Source organism: Gastrolobium bilobum, unplaced genomic scaffold, assembly GCF_033153095.1.
Source record: "Gastrolobium bilobum isolate Gb01-03AN ecotype WA unplaced genomic scaffold, APGP_CSIRO_Gbil_v1 utg3729, whole genome shotgun sequence".
NCBI classification, from domain to species: Eukaryota; Viridiplantae; Streptophyta; class Magnoliopsida; order Fabales; family Fabaceae; genus Gastrolobium; species Gastrolobium bilobum.
In genome coordinates, this window is record NW_026900102.1 from 21,846 (window position 1) to 38,007 (window position 16,162).

At 35.3% G+C, this 16,162-nt stretch overlaps 2 protein-coding genes across 2 annotated transcripts; both read right to left on the minus strand.

Annotated features, from left to right (window-relative positions):
- Positions 1–1,604: 1,604 nt before the first annotated feature.
- On the minus strand, positions 1,605–2,839 carry LOC133295312 (protein EARLY RESPONSIVE TO DEHYDRATION 15-like; the record flags this gene model as incomplete). Its single annotated transcript, XM_061494119.1, has 2 exons — positions 1,605–2,045; positions 2,503–2,839. Coding segments are annotated over 2 exons (483 nt in total), but the record flags the coding sequence as incomplete, so codon positions are not given.
- Positions 2,771–8,519, minus strand: LOC133295311 (putative disease resistance RPP13-like protein 1). The gene is made up of 3 exons (XM_061494118.1): positions 5,045–8,519; positions 4,077–4,366; positions 2,771–2,905 (listed from the first exon to the last, which is right to left on the minus strand). The coding sequence occupies exon 1, from the start codon at positions 8,465–8,467 to the stop codon at positions 5,066–5,068; it is 3,402 nt and encodes a 1,133-aa protein (XP_061350102.1). The 5' UTR covers positions 8,468–8,519; the 3' UTR covers positions 2,771–2,905; positions 4,077–4,366; positions 5,045–5,065.
- Between the last annotated feature and the right edge of the window lie 7,643 nt (positions 8,520–16,162).

Below are 16,162 nucleotides of genomic sequence, written 5' to 3' on the forward strand. Positions count from 1 at the left end.
TTCTCTATAAATAGAGACCCCTTTGTACAGATTATTTACACAATTCAATAATATCAGAATACCTTTTTTCAAGTTTATACCTTTTTTCAAGTTGTAAAGAACCTTGGAATACACCACCCGAAAAGCTAGCTCAAAGGGTTGGGAGTGTCTAAGACCTTATAAACTCCACATTAGTTGCACATACAACCAATGTGGGACTATATATCTCAACACGCCCCTCACACAAGAGCCCATTGGGCTTGAAGAGTGGACAATGCAACAGGCCCAGCTTACCTGTGCTAAGAAACGCCACAAGAGGGGCGGCGAGGCTCTGATACCATGTAAAGAATCTTGGGATACACCACCCCAAAAACTAGCTCAAAGGGTGGGAGTGCCTAAGACCTTATAAACTCCACATTAGTTGCACATACAACCAATGTGGGACTATATATCTCAACAATGACAATTTTAAATCTTGTTTCAGACTGTATCAGGAAAAAATTGGAACCAAGAGATATGATGATGATTTGAATCAGAGGAAAAAGTCTATAAAAGCGAGACAGAGAATCCTTAGAAATGCATCCTTTGGCTGGAGAAAATTGTGAGAATCAGAGAATTGAGAGAATTCTTATAAGCTAACGCTGGAGATCAGGATTCCAGAGAATTTGAAGATTGAAGACCATTGATTCTTCTTCTTCATCTTTTTCTTTTCTTTCTTTGCTATGAATTCTTTTTATTTTGAATTGTTAAAGTCAGATATGTCTGGCTAATTTCTTTTTGTAGTTGGAATCACGGATCCAATGTGAATCCTTTATAGTTTTTAAATTATTTTTATAATTAATTTAATTTTTTATTTTTTTATTTTTTTATAAGTATATGGGGCATAGCTCCACGGACAACAGTAAACAGAAACTAACAGCAAACTAACGAAAACAGATAAAGGAAAAAGCAGCACTGAAAGCCAAAGAGGCCATCAGCAGCAACTAGGAACGGCTGGGACTTGACCAGGATCAAGCAGGTCCGCGGCAAGAAGGTTGATAAGCTCACTTTGAGGGGATGAGATTGTGAAACTTATTTATTTTTATTCTACCTGTGTTAAAGGATAGCTTTTACACGCACCCAATATCACATATTAGTCCTCGTGATACAAAAGAAAACTCCAAGCACTAAATACCATAGTGTGGAAAGGTATTCATGGCAGAAACACAATAACACAGCATACTGGAGAAAAAAAGCTCTCACTCCAAGCTTTCCTTCTACATAAACTGTCAAGACCACCAAGCTTCCTCAAAACTCCACTGAAACTAGTAAATGAAAATTCAACACGAAATCATTTTTAACTTACCTTGCAAGGAGATACCCATCATCAGCACGTTTTAACTGCTGCCAGTTTAGAACCATACATGATTTCTCAACCATCAAAGATCTTACTCCATTATTACATTTTTACATAACTTTCAAGTTGAAGTCAGCACATGAAGTATGTCCAAGCACACGTCTGCCTTAAATTGTTTAGAATGAGTTATACATCATGACACTATGACATGGTTCCATTTTTAAAGTAGGAAAATTGTTAACTAAATTTGGCATGGCCATATAATGGATAGGTATTTATATAAGCCTACCATTTTCATTCCAGATGTAAATCACAAGCCTTGAAAAGTTCGCACTAATTGCCACATTGAACAGGATACACGTACAACTTATATCCACGCATTCTCTTATGCCATGTAAGATTTATTACAAAATGAGGAGAAACAAAGCTGATCAACCAGGATTTTGGCAGGTCAAAATTAAAGCCTCGCCTACCTAAAGTTCAAGACACGACAATGAACAAGAAAGTACAAAGACACTGCATCTTCTATATACAAAAGTTACTTCAACAGAGATCTCAATACTCTATAAGCTTCAAAGTTTTTCTTAACGAGGTTGGTGAATTCGTCGATGTACACACCTGATGTTCACATGCTGTGCTGGCTTCTCAAAGTGCTTTGCAGGCCAAAAAGGGGATTTAGGACCCCTTTCTTTCGGTAATTTTGGTACCCAGTTCATAAAAAGGTTAAGACCTGATTAAGAAAAAACAATCAACTATGAGACATTACATTTATTTACTCTATCTTTGATAACTATCAGCTGAAATATGCTAGTGCCAGAGAAAAGAAAATATCCTCAATCATATATAACTTGAATGCTACCACTATCTCAAAAATAAATATTATGAATGAATTAGGCTATACCTATAAGTTAAGGTTCATTTGCTACAGAAAAATATATACAATATAAATTTCAGTACAGAATCTTTCAAATATCTTCACATTCAGTTTAGATATCCTACTTTTCTTACTAACACATCCGTTATAGCTAGCATGAAACATATTATCATTGAGACAAACTTCCATTTTCAAGTACCACTGAAACAAAAATGACGTCAAGTAAATAGATTAGAAAATTTGAAATATTCATAAAGATTAATATAAACAGTACCAATCATGAATCATCCAATCAATTAGCTTCGATGCTTACCATGAACAGGCTTTATTCCATCATTGGAATCATCCAAAATAGGATAATCTTGAGCTTCAGAGAACATCAACTGCTCAAACTCATTTTCTAGAAAACTGAAGTCTTCAAATCCCAGATCAAAAGTTTCTGACAGCATATTCTCCTTATCATCATTTGTAGAGTCATTACAACTTTCTCCAGAATCTTCCTCCTTATGCTGGCTCAACCAATAGTGGCGAAACCATGTCAAAGATTTCACAAGCTCCCACCACTGAGGTGAAAAATCCTCCACCCGGCGAAGGGCAGCAGGTATGAAGAGAGGTGCATTTGGGTTCAGAGTAGAACTTCTTCCGAATACCAAATACCAAAGCCATTAGAACTTGTCAGCCAATTAGACTAACATCAGGACGATCTTAATCAGTACCTAAAAAAATAGTTAAAATGAGAATGTAGCCATGTACTACAAAAATATAATTTATTATTGATCACCTCAAATCAATGACACTGTCCTCTCAGAGAGAACCAACTAAAAAAGAAAGAGCATGGTATAGATTTAATTGATGCAATGTATTAGAGAATAATATCAAACATTAAAAAGGCTATTACCCAAGAGCTTAAGCTTTTGAGTTGAATTGATTCTTTACATGGTTCAAAACCAATTCGGCACCTCCATAAAAATTCAAATCACTAATTAATAGGAAATAAAAACGGAAAGATTCCAATCCTAATTTCCTACACAATGTGTAACTGCACAAACAAAACTTGAGCAATTGTTCAAATAATAAAGTAAATTACAGATAAAGTTAGGGATTCAAGGTTGTCCCAACAATCAAGCCCAATCACCAGAATAGTGAGACATAGAAAAGTGATATTTACCAATATCCTACATCCTAAATCCCAACCCCGCAAAAAAAGTAATAAAGAAAAAAGCTCTTCATCGGTTGTCAGATAAGTTAGATTGTTAAAAACAGAACCCTTGCAGGGAAGATCTACAGCATTAGAAATTTATGCAACAAAATGGAATAACAAAGAGATCACAAAATCAAATCAACCTAGTGAACAACCACAATGAAAGACTCATACAATTGAGCTAGCCATTACATGATTCACTCATGGTTTAGTAAATAGTAATAGCATCACCACTCTGATTTAAAAAACAACCATCACAAAACAAAATAAAAAAATAAAATAAAAACCTTTTACAGTCTATATCCAATCAGACCCAGAAAAAAAAAAAAAAAAAAAGCCAGCATAGCAAACGATCACTGACAAGATCACCACAGAAAAAATTCAAACACATGAAAAGCAAAATAGGTAAGGGATCCGTACTAACTAACTCAGAGGCAAACCCACAAAGGAAAAAATAAAAAATAAAAAAATCCAATCTTTCTATTACTGTACTCACAAAAACATGATTAATTACTGGTAATTGAATCACTATACTACCATTGTAAAGAAAAAAGAAAAACACTTTTTATTCCTTTTAAAAAATTTCAATATGATGACAAATGACAATGGGTAAGAGATTCAAAATTTGTACAAGAAAATTGCAACCATCAATGGGCACAGATATAGAGAACTCCATTCATAGTCACCTGTATCAATAGAAAGAGAGAGTTTAGCAGAGTGACCGTTTAGGTTGTTGCTTGCAAACATCAACAATTGCAGAGTGAGTGAGTGTCAAATGGAAAGGTTAATATATAACAGAGTGGAGATTGGATAAAGGGAAATGGACAGCTTCCACAACTCAGAATGCTCAGTCTCCGAAGGCACAAAAACCACGACATGGGCCTCAAAGTTCGCAATATCAAGCATTGTGTTTGGATTCCACTTCTAGTCTTTCAATATGCAGAACCTCAAGCAACCTTGAGGTTCAAGATCACCACTGTATGAAGAGCACATAGTTAGATGCAGTCAAATGAATTGCACATAATATATAATATGAGGGAAAGGTTCCCATAGCTCTAAGTTAACTGCACTTGCTTGCTCTGTTGCTTTGTGTAGCAATGCATTTGGTGGTCTTTACAACAACACAACACACATAGTATATGTTTTTAGACCAATGCATACATACAAAAAGTGTAGACACATTGATTTATTAGGGCATGGTGTACAATTTCTATAAAATGAAGAAAAAGTTGTTCAAGAGGATGCCAAGAGAAAGAAACCAAAAAAATCAATGAACACCTATTAGTTGAATATTCCTTGTGTTAGTTATTTGAATATTAAAAACAATATAACGAGGATTTTATTATTATTATCCAAAAGGGATTTGTTAATGGCCTTCGACATAGTGGCTTTCTAAAACTGTTTTTAGCAAATTAAATATAATAACTATACACATACTCCAATAAAAAAAAGAAAGCAACAGAGAGTCAGAGCAGTATCACAAAAAGCTAGGGGTCATGAAATTCTTAGGATAAGTCACAAACAAACTACCTGGGCACTGTTCCAAAATGAAATATAGAATCTTATCCCTTTTTCTTAAAAAAATAAATAAATTACAAAGGTTTGTTTGACAGGTAAAGCACTGAATATAAACAGATGCAAAAATGTGGCACACCTGCATGTCCTAACATCTCTTTCAGCAGTAGCGAAATTCCACACGAGGGATGTGACGAATTTTATGCCAATGCTCTCCTTCCTCCTTCCCATAGCGCTCCTTAAGTATTGGACAACGAAGAATCCACAATGTAGAAAGGGAGTTGGGTAGACCCTCCTCTGGCAAGTACTCAACACAAGGGCATTTCCCAATAGATAAGAATTTGAGAGATTTGAGATGGAAAAATCCTCTGTAGTTAATTATTCTTAGCTTTGAACAATTGACCAATCGGAGCAGGTTAATATTGGGTGGCAGCAGATTCTCCTCCGGGAAGGACTCCACGTTTTCAAAGTCATCACTAACAATGAGTTCTTTCAGAGAATGAAGTTTGGACAAACCCAACTCCTCTCTCGAAGCAATCAGTTTGGGGCAACTCCGTATATCGAGGCTGCTCAGGCTGGAAGGCAAACCTCCCTTAGGAAACGATTCCAGTTGTGGACAATTATCCAATTTCAGAGAATGAAGATTGGTGAACATGTCCAGTGAGAAAGGCCACGAGGAGGAAAAGTACGCCCTTGTAAAGCGTAGAGTGGGAAGAGGAATGTAGCTCAAATACAAAGCGGAGCTTTCTAGAGTTTCTCTAAACTCCAACACTTCAAAAAAGGTATTGTTTAATAGAATTTGCTCCAAGGAGGACTCAACGACCCGAGTTCCACATGTCCATAGCTCTAGCTTCCCAATATTAGGAGCCTTGGGAAGTGAAGCCTCCAACTCTTGGCAATAAGAAATATCTAATTTTTGCAAAGAAGGAAGGTGTAGAGGCAGGGCTTTTTTCAACTTGGGACAATTTGTCATGGAAAGCTCTTTAAGAAATGGGAAACCTTCACCATCTTCCAAACAGAACCATTCCTTCCATCTGTACATATTCTCAAATTGCAAGATTGTAAGAGACCTGAATGGAACATTTGATGAATTATCACCGTAAAACTCCCTACCAATGATCTCTATTTCATCAAATTCTGAAATAAAAAGCTTCTTGAGAGAGGGGAGCTGCCCAAGTGGTGGCAAACATGAACAGAATCGACATCCAACAAGTTTCATGGATACTAAATTGGACAAATGACGATCCCCAAGCCAATCTGGAAAACTGGTGTCACGGTAATTATAGATAGTGAGGGTATTCAGGTTGCTATCAGGTTGAAGCGCCTCCAAGACCAAGACACACCTTTCAATTATTGACTCATCGTTTTCTCCACTTGTTGATCGGCTTTTGTCATGGAAAGTCAACAATAATTCTTCTAAATGTTTCTTATCTTTCAAATTGGCTTCCGCTGCATCTGCAGCATCAGTGACATTTCCCAACCCAGAAATCTCAAGTTTTCCTTGAAGATGGTTCAGTTTCGCCAACTCCTTAATATCAGATCCACTGTGCTCTCCCACAACAAATTTAGTCAGCGTCTGAAGATGGATTAGCCTTCCTATATGTTTTGGCATCTTCTCTATTGGTGTGGCTTCCAGATGAAGATGATGTAAATTGACTAGTTTGTAAAAATCTGATGGGAGCTCAGTCAAATAACCACAACGATCCAATTTCAGTGTCTGCAAATTATGCAACATACAAATCAAGGCAGGTAACCTTCTAATGTCTGTGAAAGAAAGTTCTAGGTAGCGCAAAAGCTTCAAATTGCTTATCTCATCAGCTAGCTCCGAGATATAACAATCTCTGAATGATAACACCCGCAAATATATTAGTGTAGAAAACATAACATGTTGTACATTGTTGCATATTTTGAAGCCTTGGTCACCTCCTTTCCATATTCTTGCCATCATTAGAAGACTGCGTAACCCCTTACACTTGTGAATGTGCTCTAATATTTTATCACCATCTTTTGTTTCATCAGAGAACCACCAAATGTGAAGTGTCTTTTCAGGGATATCTTGCACCCTATCACCTTCAAGATCATGCATGACAAAGTAACCCATTTCATATATGTCTCCTGATTGTTGGAAAAATGAAATTGACACTAGATGATTGAAGAATTCATCTCCCAGCTCTTCTTCACTTTTATCTCTTCCGCAGCATTTCAGCAAACCTTCTGCAATCCAAATCTTGATTAATTCATCCTTTTCAAACTCATAACCTTTGGGAAACATGGAACAATAAGCAAAACAACGCTTTAGATTGGAAGGAAGAATATGATAACTCAACCTCAGTGCCAGGTTGATGTCATTGTCAACTGAAAAATGCCACATATCAGTCTCCAATATCTTAACCCATTCACGTTTAGAGAATCTTATTTGCAGTAGATTCCCCAATGCTTTTACAGCTAAAGGCAACCCTCCACACTTCTGTACAATTTTCCTGCCAATTGATTCAAGATTTGGATATTCATTTACATCCTTATCCTGAAAAGCATGTCTCACGAATAAACTCCAACAATCATTTTCCCCCAATTCCTTTAAAGGAAGCAGGTGGGTGGATTTCAAGACTGTTGCTACCTTCTTATCACATGTTGTGGTAAGAATCCGACTTCCGGATGATCCATAATTAAGGGGAACTTTTAGGACCTCCCAACTTGCCCAATCCTCGTTCCAGACATCGTCAAGAACAAGAAAATACTTCTTGCCCATTAGTTTATTTTGCAATTCTAGTTGGAGTGAATTCAAGTCTTCAGCATTTGCTGAAAGTTGAAATGACTTCAGAATTGCCTTTGTAACTCCAAAAGCATCAAAATGTTCTGAAACATAGACCCAAGCTTTGAGTTCAAACTGCTCCTGCAACCTTTGGTCATTGTACACAAGCTGAGCAAGGGTGGTCTTACCCATTCCACCGATACCCAATATGCTAATCACGGGAACTTGATTGCCACTGACATGGTCTGAAAGTAAAAAATTGATTACTTGCTCCTTTTCGCCATCTCTACCATCTATGCTGTTAGAAAGATCCAACAAAGATGTGGTGGGCAGTCTTTTTGAGAGATTCCCACGAAAGTCACCTTCATTGCTAGCAAAAGTGACTTCTCTCAACCCTAGCGTTTCTTTTTGCTTTGCAAGAAATTCAAAGTTCTCTAGCAACTCTTTGATCCTGGATTCAAATGGATTACTAGTAAAGGCTGAAAAGAAGCCTCGTACCTTGCTGGTAGCTGGGTGAGATTTAGCCTTGAGCTTCTTCAGCGTAGCATCAGTAGCAATCTCATCTAACAGTTGGTCTGTCTCATAAGCAACATGTTTAAGTTCATCAAGCCACATCTTCACCCGTGGGTTTTGGTACTGCTTTTTCTCTGCATCATCCAGCACTTGGTTGATAGAATTTACTGTGATCTCGAGTTTCTTCAGCACCCCACCATGTTTGCTTCCACGGAGGAAATCACGAGAGGCTAACCTCTCGAAAGTAAATTGAAAGAAAGACGAAAGAAATGCCCCAGCGGTTGGCTCTGCCGCCATGACTTTCTGTAACCCAACCAACCTGAGATGGAAGAATATTGAGGTAGTAATAGTAGACGAAAGAAGGATGGAAAGAATATTGAGCACAAACAAGGATCGATATGAGATGCTCTCAATAGGATACGATAGTAATAGTAGTGGATTGACTTTCTGTAACCCAACCTGACTTTCGTTGATGCTTCATTTGATGTGACAGTTACGAAATCTAATTAAAATAAAATTTAAAGGAAAATAAAAGTTACAAAGTTAATCGTTGGAAAAAATAAAAATTAAAGATTAGATCTAATGGCTTATATGAAGTTGCAATTAACTTCCAAATGTTCTATTTAATTCTCCATCTACCATTTCCATTATATATGTTGAAACTTCCAACAGATCTATTTAATTTCACATCTACCATTTTTTTACCTATTTTAATTTCCCCTCTCTCTCTATATATATATAAGTGATATAAGCAATGTTATTAAAACCGACCCGGTCATTGACCCGGTCGAGATATTGGGTCACTGGTTCAACTAGTGGGTCACTGGTTCAATCGCATGACCCGGTAATTATATGTAATTTTATAATTTATATTAAAAAATTATAATCATACTCAAATATCTAAAAAAAATGATAAAAATTTCAAATATTTTTATATAAAAATTAATAAATCACATATTATTATCCAATAAATAATCAAACAAAAATATAATGATCGCGATACGGGACTTTAGGTTCAGAAAGGTACATGTCTAACTATAAACTAATTCAAAATTTTCTACATAGTACATAATTGAGATAATATTAGTGTTGTATGTACATAACTTATGTAAGTCAATAAACAAAAAAATATTCAAATATGTCCATTATAATTTTTTTGAGAAAAAAAAATTTCAAATTTTTTTTGGATCGGGCCGGGTAGGGGTGGTAAACGAACCAGGGGCCTTTGGCTCGGCTCGTAAAGGCCTGAGCTCGTTTAATAAAAGCTCGTGTTGGAACCAGGCTTGGATTTGTATAAAAGCTCATTTAATAAAAAGGTCTCAGGCTCTAATTCAGAAGCTCGGTCTTAGAGCCTCCCAGGCTAGCCTAGTATATAAATATTTATTTATACTTTTTATACTACTTAAAATAACTCTCTCTCATCAATTTATTTCACCCCATTTTATTGGTTTAACAGACTTTTTGAATGATTTTGTTCTATATTATGCTATTTGGATATATATTTAATTTATGTATATTTATGGAATTACTAGTGTTGTTCTATATTATCCTTCATCCTCCTTCACACAAACAAACCCACAAAAACTCATTTGTTCCACTGTGCACTGCTCGTTTATATCAATTTATTTTTTATTTATTTTATTTTATTTTTATTTTTGTTGGCACTTTTTTTATAATGGGCTAAGATAATATAACCTGTTATCTACCTTCTCTCACTTTAATTTTTTTTGTTTATTGTAGACTTTGTAAATTATTGCTGCAAATTGGAAGCTAAGGTTTCTATCTGGAAATTGATTTTTCGTGGAATTCTGTTCTATTATTTTTATTCTTTAACATGCTAACAGGTTAAGACAGGCTTCACATAGGCTTTTATTTTTTTGTAAATAACCCAGGCCATAGTCCAATATTATATTCGTAACAGGTAACAAGCTAAGGCCAGTCGGACACGTTTAAATACAGGTTTGGCCCGTTAAGATCAAAGCTCGGCTCGGCTCGGCCCGTTAACACCCCTAGGGCCGGGTCACCGGTTTTTTATGAAAACTTGTCAGGTCAGACCGGATCGGACCGGGTCCCATGCATGTCCGGTTCGTTGCTTCAATCGGACCGGTTATATAACCGGTTTACCAAACCGGTTCCTGGGTCGACTCGGCCGGGTCGGTCCGGTTTTAATAACTATGGATATAAGAATTACGGTAAATATTTACCTTAATTTTTCATTTTTCGATTTTTTTTTCGGTTTTTTGTTTACTTTGATGGAATTATAAATTATGTCCAAATATTTAGAGCTTATCCATTCTTAGTAATTGAAAGTTCATATAATTAAGTTTAATTTGTTTTAAGTTTCATAATATTAAAATATGTGTATGCAAGATCTTTGATTTTAAAGGTTAACAAAAAATTAAACAATAAATATTGTAACTCGTGTTATAATTAGATGTCTTCCAAGGTTAGATTTATAGCTTGCTTATTAAATATAATTTCTCTCATTATATTTATGTAGTATTTTCATTTACTTGCACTGCATAAGCACTATGTCTTCCTTATCTTTCATCACTCTGTAATACGAATGAGTTCTTATGGCTATAATTTTGTAACTATCTATTTTAATATTTTTTCTTTTTCTTTTTATTATCATTTATCCATCTTCATATCATATATTTTTTCACATGAGAAGATCTAGATTTTCAGTTTTGATTTTGATCAGCCAACATGCACCGAAGAGCACATCAAGGACTCATATGAAAGGAATCAGTGAAGTTCAGTCCAGATCCACCATATCAGTAATTCTTATTTGTATAGGGTAACAAGATAAACCTCTTTCCCCTTAGGTAGTGTTTGGTTGGGGAGAAATTTTTTAATACTAGGGAAATGTAAATACTAGGGATGTGGAGGAAAAGTGAGTTAGATAGGAAAGTTGTAAAAAAGTTGTTTGGTTGGGCAAAATTTTACCAGGAAAATTGAATTAAATTTCTGAATGTGTGTTTGGTTGAAGATAAAATATTGATGAGAAAATTTAATGAAATTTACAAAAATATCCTCGAAAAAACCAGCAAGGTTTTCCATCGCACAAACCAGCATATTGGGTTTATAGAATGAAATTTAAGATTAACAAAACAGAATGAAATTTACAGAATCACCCTGTTTTGCTCTCTTCATATTGGGTTCTTCGTTCTCATTCTCTACCACTCCCATTTCACTCGCACAAACCAGCATTCAAGATTAACAAATCTACACGGAAAGTGAAAAACCTACAAGAATTGAAACTCAGTATTTTCTCAAATCAAAATGAAAGTAGAAATAAAATACCTTGAGTAGCTCCAAACGCAGTAAATGCCCTCCAAAACCTTTTTTTTTTCTTACGCAGTAAACTGAAGCAGGGGTAAACTTGACCAACATTTCATCACCTTTTTCATTTATCTGATTTTGAACAACAATTCCACATCTTCAAACGGTTTCTGAACAGTGCATTTCTCCAGTTTTTGGTCCTCTTTCTCCTTTCCTAGCCAAGTGAGTTAGATGGGAAAATCTACTGAAAATCCCCAACCAAACGTGGTGAAGACAGATACCCACATACACTTACCCATCAAAATTTTTACTTCTCCCCAACCAAACACCACCTTAAAGACATTGCATGTCCATCGTCCAGATGAAACTTTCAAATGTTCTATTTAATTCTCCATCTACCATTTTCGTTATATATGTTGAAACTTCCAATAGCTCTATTTAATTCCGCATCTACCATTTCACCTATTTTAATTTCCTCTCTCTATATATATAAGTGATATAAGAATTATGGTAAATATTTACCTTAATTTTTAATTTTTAATTTTGGTTTGTTGTTTACTTTGGTGGAATTAAAATTTATGTCCAAATATCTATAGCTTATCCATTCTTATTAATTGAAAATTCATATAATTAAGTTTAATTTTTTTTAGGTTTCATAATATTAAAATCTGGGAAAGGATCCGTTTACAATTTTTTTTCGGTCATACACTCTTGATTGAAGTATGACCGGTCATACTTAGTGTAATTTGTAAGAGTTTGTAAGCAAAAAAATTGTAAATATAACATTTCCCTTAAAATATATGTATACAAGATCTTTGATTTTAAAGGATAACAACAAATTAAACAATAAAAATTGTAACTCATGTGTTATAATTAGATGTCTTTCAAGGTTAGATTTATAGCTTGCTTATTAAATATAATTTCTCTCATTTGCTTCATATTTATGCCGTATTTTCATTTATTTGCAGCTGCAGGTCACTCGTATATTTCATCACTCTGTAACGCGAATGAATTCTTTTGGTTATAATTTTGTAATCTATTTTAATATATTTTTTCTCTTTTTTATTATCATTGAGCCATCGTTGATCCACCTTTGTATATTTATAATTCTCCATATGACCATATCATATTTTTTTGAGTAAATACCATTTTTAGTCCTCAGCAAATTTGATGATGTCCACTTTAGTCCCTAGCAAATAAAAAGGCTCATCATGGTCCCTAAGAAATTCAAAATGGACCCATTCAGTTGAAATCGTGGTCCCTCACAAATTCAAAAATGACCCGTATTAGTCCTCAAAAGGACTAAAATGGGTCCATTTTGAATTTTTTAGGGACTACGATGGGCCTTTTTATTTGCTAGGGACTAAAACGGGTATCGTAAAATTTGCTAAGAACCAAAAAAGATATTTACTCTATTTTTTTCACATGAAAGGATCCAGATCTGTGTCATGGCTCACTCAGATGTACAATGACAATAATATAGGTATAAATAAAAGATGCAAATCAACACGGCACAACAGCCTGCGGCATACGGCATACGACAATCTCAATCGGGTACACATCCAAGAATATATCCTTGTGATATAATTCAAAGTACCACAACTATAACTCCCGAGACATTCCTAGAGTGCTCCTCAACGGATAACGACTCTATGGCCCTTGTCCAACTGGAACTCTCTAAGGAGGCTTCTCTAGTAGAAGTCCCCTACGGCAAATACAATAATCTATCTATTGGCCAGAGATATAGGTATAAACTTCCAACCATTACTCCATTGGGCATGGTGGAGCACACATGGGGATTAACCCCAGTACCAAGGGATTACCTGTTTGAAGCTCTCAAGATAGGTAGCTTCAACCACAAGTTACCTCAAGCTTCAACTTGCACAAAAAATACCTACAACTATTGGTCATCTCAACAATTACCAAGTGCCACATGATAACTAAATTAGTTATCCAATCAATCATACAACCATGTAAGTAATTACTTACCAAAATCCTTTTGGTCAAGGACCAAAGGTAATCCACAAGCTCCAAACTTCAATATTTTACGAGGGAGGCAACATACAATGATCACACACACATGATTATCAATCAACTTGTCCAACAAGTCATAATTTAAGACAACACAATACCACCCCCACACACATATAGGTTTCGGCCATTAAGGCTATAAGTACCCAACCATGTTGCTAATTTTATCCAACCATCCTTATAGTGTCCTTAGCCACTTACAACACCATATCAACTCACAATTGCATCCAATCCTAACTTATCACAATTTTCTCCCAATTTAACCTATATGGCCGAATGTGTAACATCAAAGGGGCTAAGGATTTTTCTTGCATTTTCAAGGTTTAAGGTGTATACTTTGGTCCACATTAGTTGATTCAAAGACCCACTATATCAATTCATCAAACTAAACATAAAATTGCACAATTTTCTTCAAAAACCCCTTAAATGGCCGAACCAGACCAAGGGATTTTTCTCTCAATCCGTATGCATTAAACTCTCATACAACCTAATTATCAATGATTCAAGTCCCCACAACTCAATTACACAATTTTGCATAATTTTACTCATAATTGCCTTATATGGCCGAATCTTGAACATCAAAGGGCCAAGGGATTCTCAATTGGTTCTCAAGCATTCAATGCATCATATTTCATGGAATTAACTATTCTAACTAATACATAACTCAATTTCACAATTTTCCAACAATTTTTTTTTCAGGAGTTCAAGTTCATCCATCAAAATTTTCTCCAAGCTATCATCTTTTCCACAAGAAATTTTATAGGTTCAATCATCATTAACCATCATTCTCAGCAACATTTATCAAATACACAATTTCATTTTAAGGCCTCCAAGTACCCAAACTCACCAACACATAAGCTTAGGTCTTCAATTTTTGATCTAATAAAAAATCCCATCAAAGGTGTGTAAACTTACCACAAATCAATGTTTAAGACTCCTATTAATGTTCCTCAAGCAACCACTCAAGCAACAAGCACCATTGGCTCCATCTCCATCAAAATTTTGCAAGCTTCAAGGATGATTATCACAAAATATAGGGATTTTCAAGAGGAATGGAGGTATGGGTTGAGTTCACAAGGTGGATTACTTAAATTTTTATGTAAGATTTGAGTGGATTTAATGAAGAAATGGAAGAGAATTTTTCTTGCCCTAGAACATGGTTGGCCGTAGGTTTTTGGAGCTTAGAGGGGACAAAAGAAGATGATGAATAGTTAAAGACATGTGTTCTTAAGTTGTTCAAGTAAGGTGGGTTCCACATGCCACCTTACCCAATTCAAAATGATTCAAATCATCCACTCAACACACTAATCTCAAATTAATTTATGAACTATCCATTAAATCAAAATTCTAACATTCACCAAAGTCCTTTAATTACCATTGAACAGATGAATATGGAGTTTTCCAGTAATTTAGTGAAATTACTGTTTTACCCCTATTGGTGCACCATTGGCACTTCCCCCCCCCCCAAAAAAAAAACCCCAAAATCCATCAAATTTTACCAAAAATCATATTTCTTGGTTCTAAGACCTTTTCCAACTTATATTCAATCCTAATGCACTAATTTCACTTTGCACATTTTTCGGTGCAACTGTACTGCAGTATTTCATCCGATAAAAACAATATTCATCAATTTTTTAGAAACTTGCCTAACCACTCAATGTTTCGTTCAAAATCCATTTCCAGTATTATTTTCATCATTTGAGCCCTAATTCTATCATTTTACAATTTAGGGCTACATATTTGTTGATTTACTGTTTTACCCTTCGTATGTATTTTGACCCAGAACTTATAATTTTCACTAACCATCGTCTCTAACCCATAATTTAATTATTAATATGTATTTTAAATATGCGAGGTGTTATAGGAACCTTCTCAACATGGTGGTGTTAGGAGAGTATAGAGGAAACCTAGGGAACCCGTTATTGTTTTGAGTGATTCAGATATAGAGCATCCACATGTTCTTCATAATGAGCATCTTGCATCATATTTCTCACCTAGTCCCCAGCTTTTGAATATCTATTTCCCAAATGTGCCATTTCAACAAGAAATTCAATCTAGCAAGATCTTTAGTGACTTATCCTCCATCTCCTCTGATTCAAATTCTACCTCTTCCTCCCTCAGGTTGTCTATTTGTGTAGAAAAATATTGATGGAGAAGATGGTTGCTAAGAGAACCATCGTGCGAGATGCTGACGATCTCGCTTGGGAGGTCCTAGAAGTGCTGGAGTTTCCTTCAAAAATAAATTCTGAGAAACAAGTTTGAGAAATTATTATGACATTCCACCTGACTCGCAACAGAGAGAATGATCATGAATGGCGGGTTGCTCCATCCCATTAGATGAGAGGGTCTGTTCATTTCGCATAGATGAGAATTCAATTCATTTTTTGATGATGTACTCTTATTTCTTTATGCAAATAAGTGTTTTTCTTTATTTTTCCACTTTCAAGACTTTCATCATTGATGCTTTAAATCTTTTAGGGGTCCACCTTACTCAACTTCACTCTAATATCGAGGCTTCTTTTGCGTTTTTGAACTGTTGTGTCAAGCATATGAGCTTAAACCTTCTGTAAAGTCTTTATTCACTCTTTTCCATACTTATGGCTCTAATAATAGGTTCAACAATTCAGTTTCATTTCTCTCGGCTCCTAATTATCGCTTTTGTTCCCTTTTTTCCAC

Bases quoted from the DNA above. Each gene is read 5' to 3' on its own strand.
- LOC133295311 (XM_061494118.1), bottom strand. From the start codon at position 8,467: ATGGCGGCAGAGCCAACCGCTGGGGCATTTCTTTCGTCTTTCTTTCAA.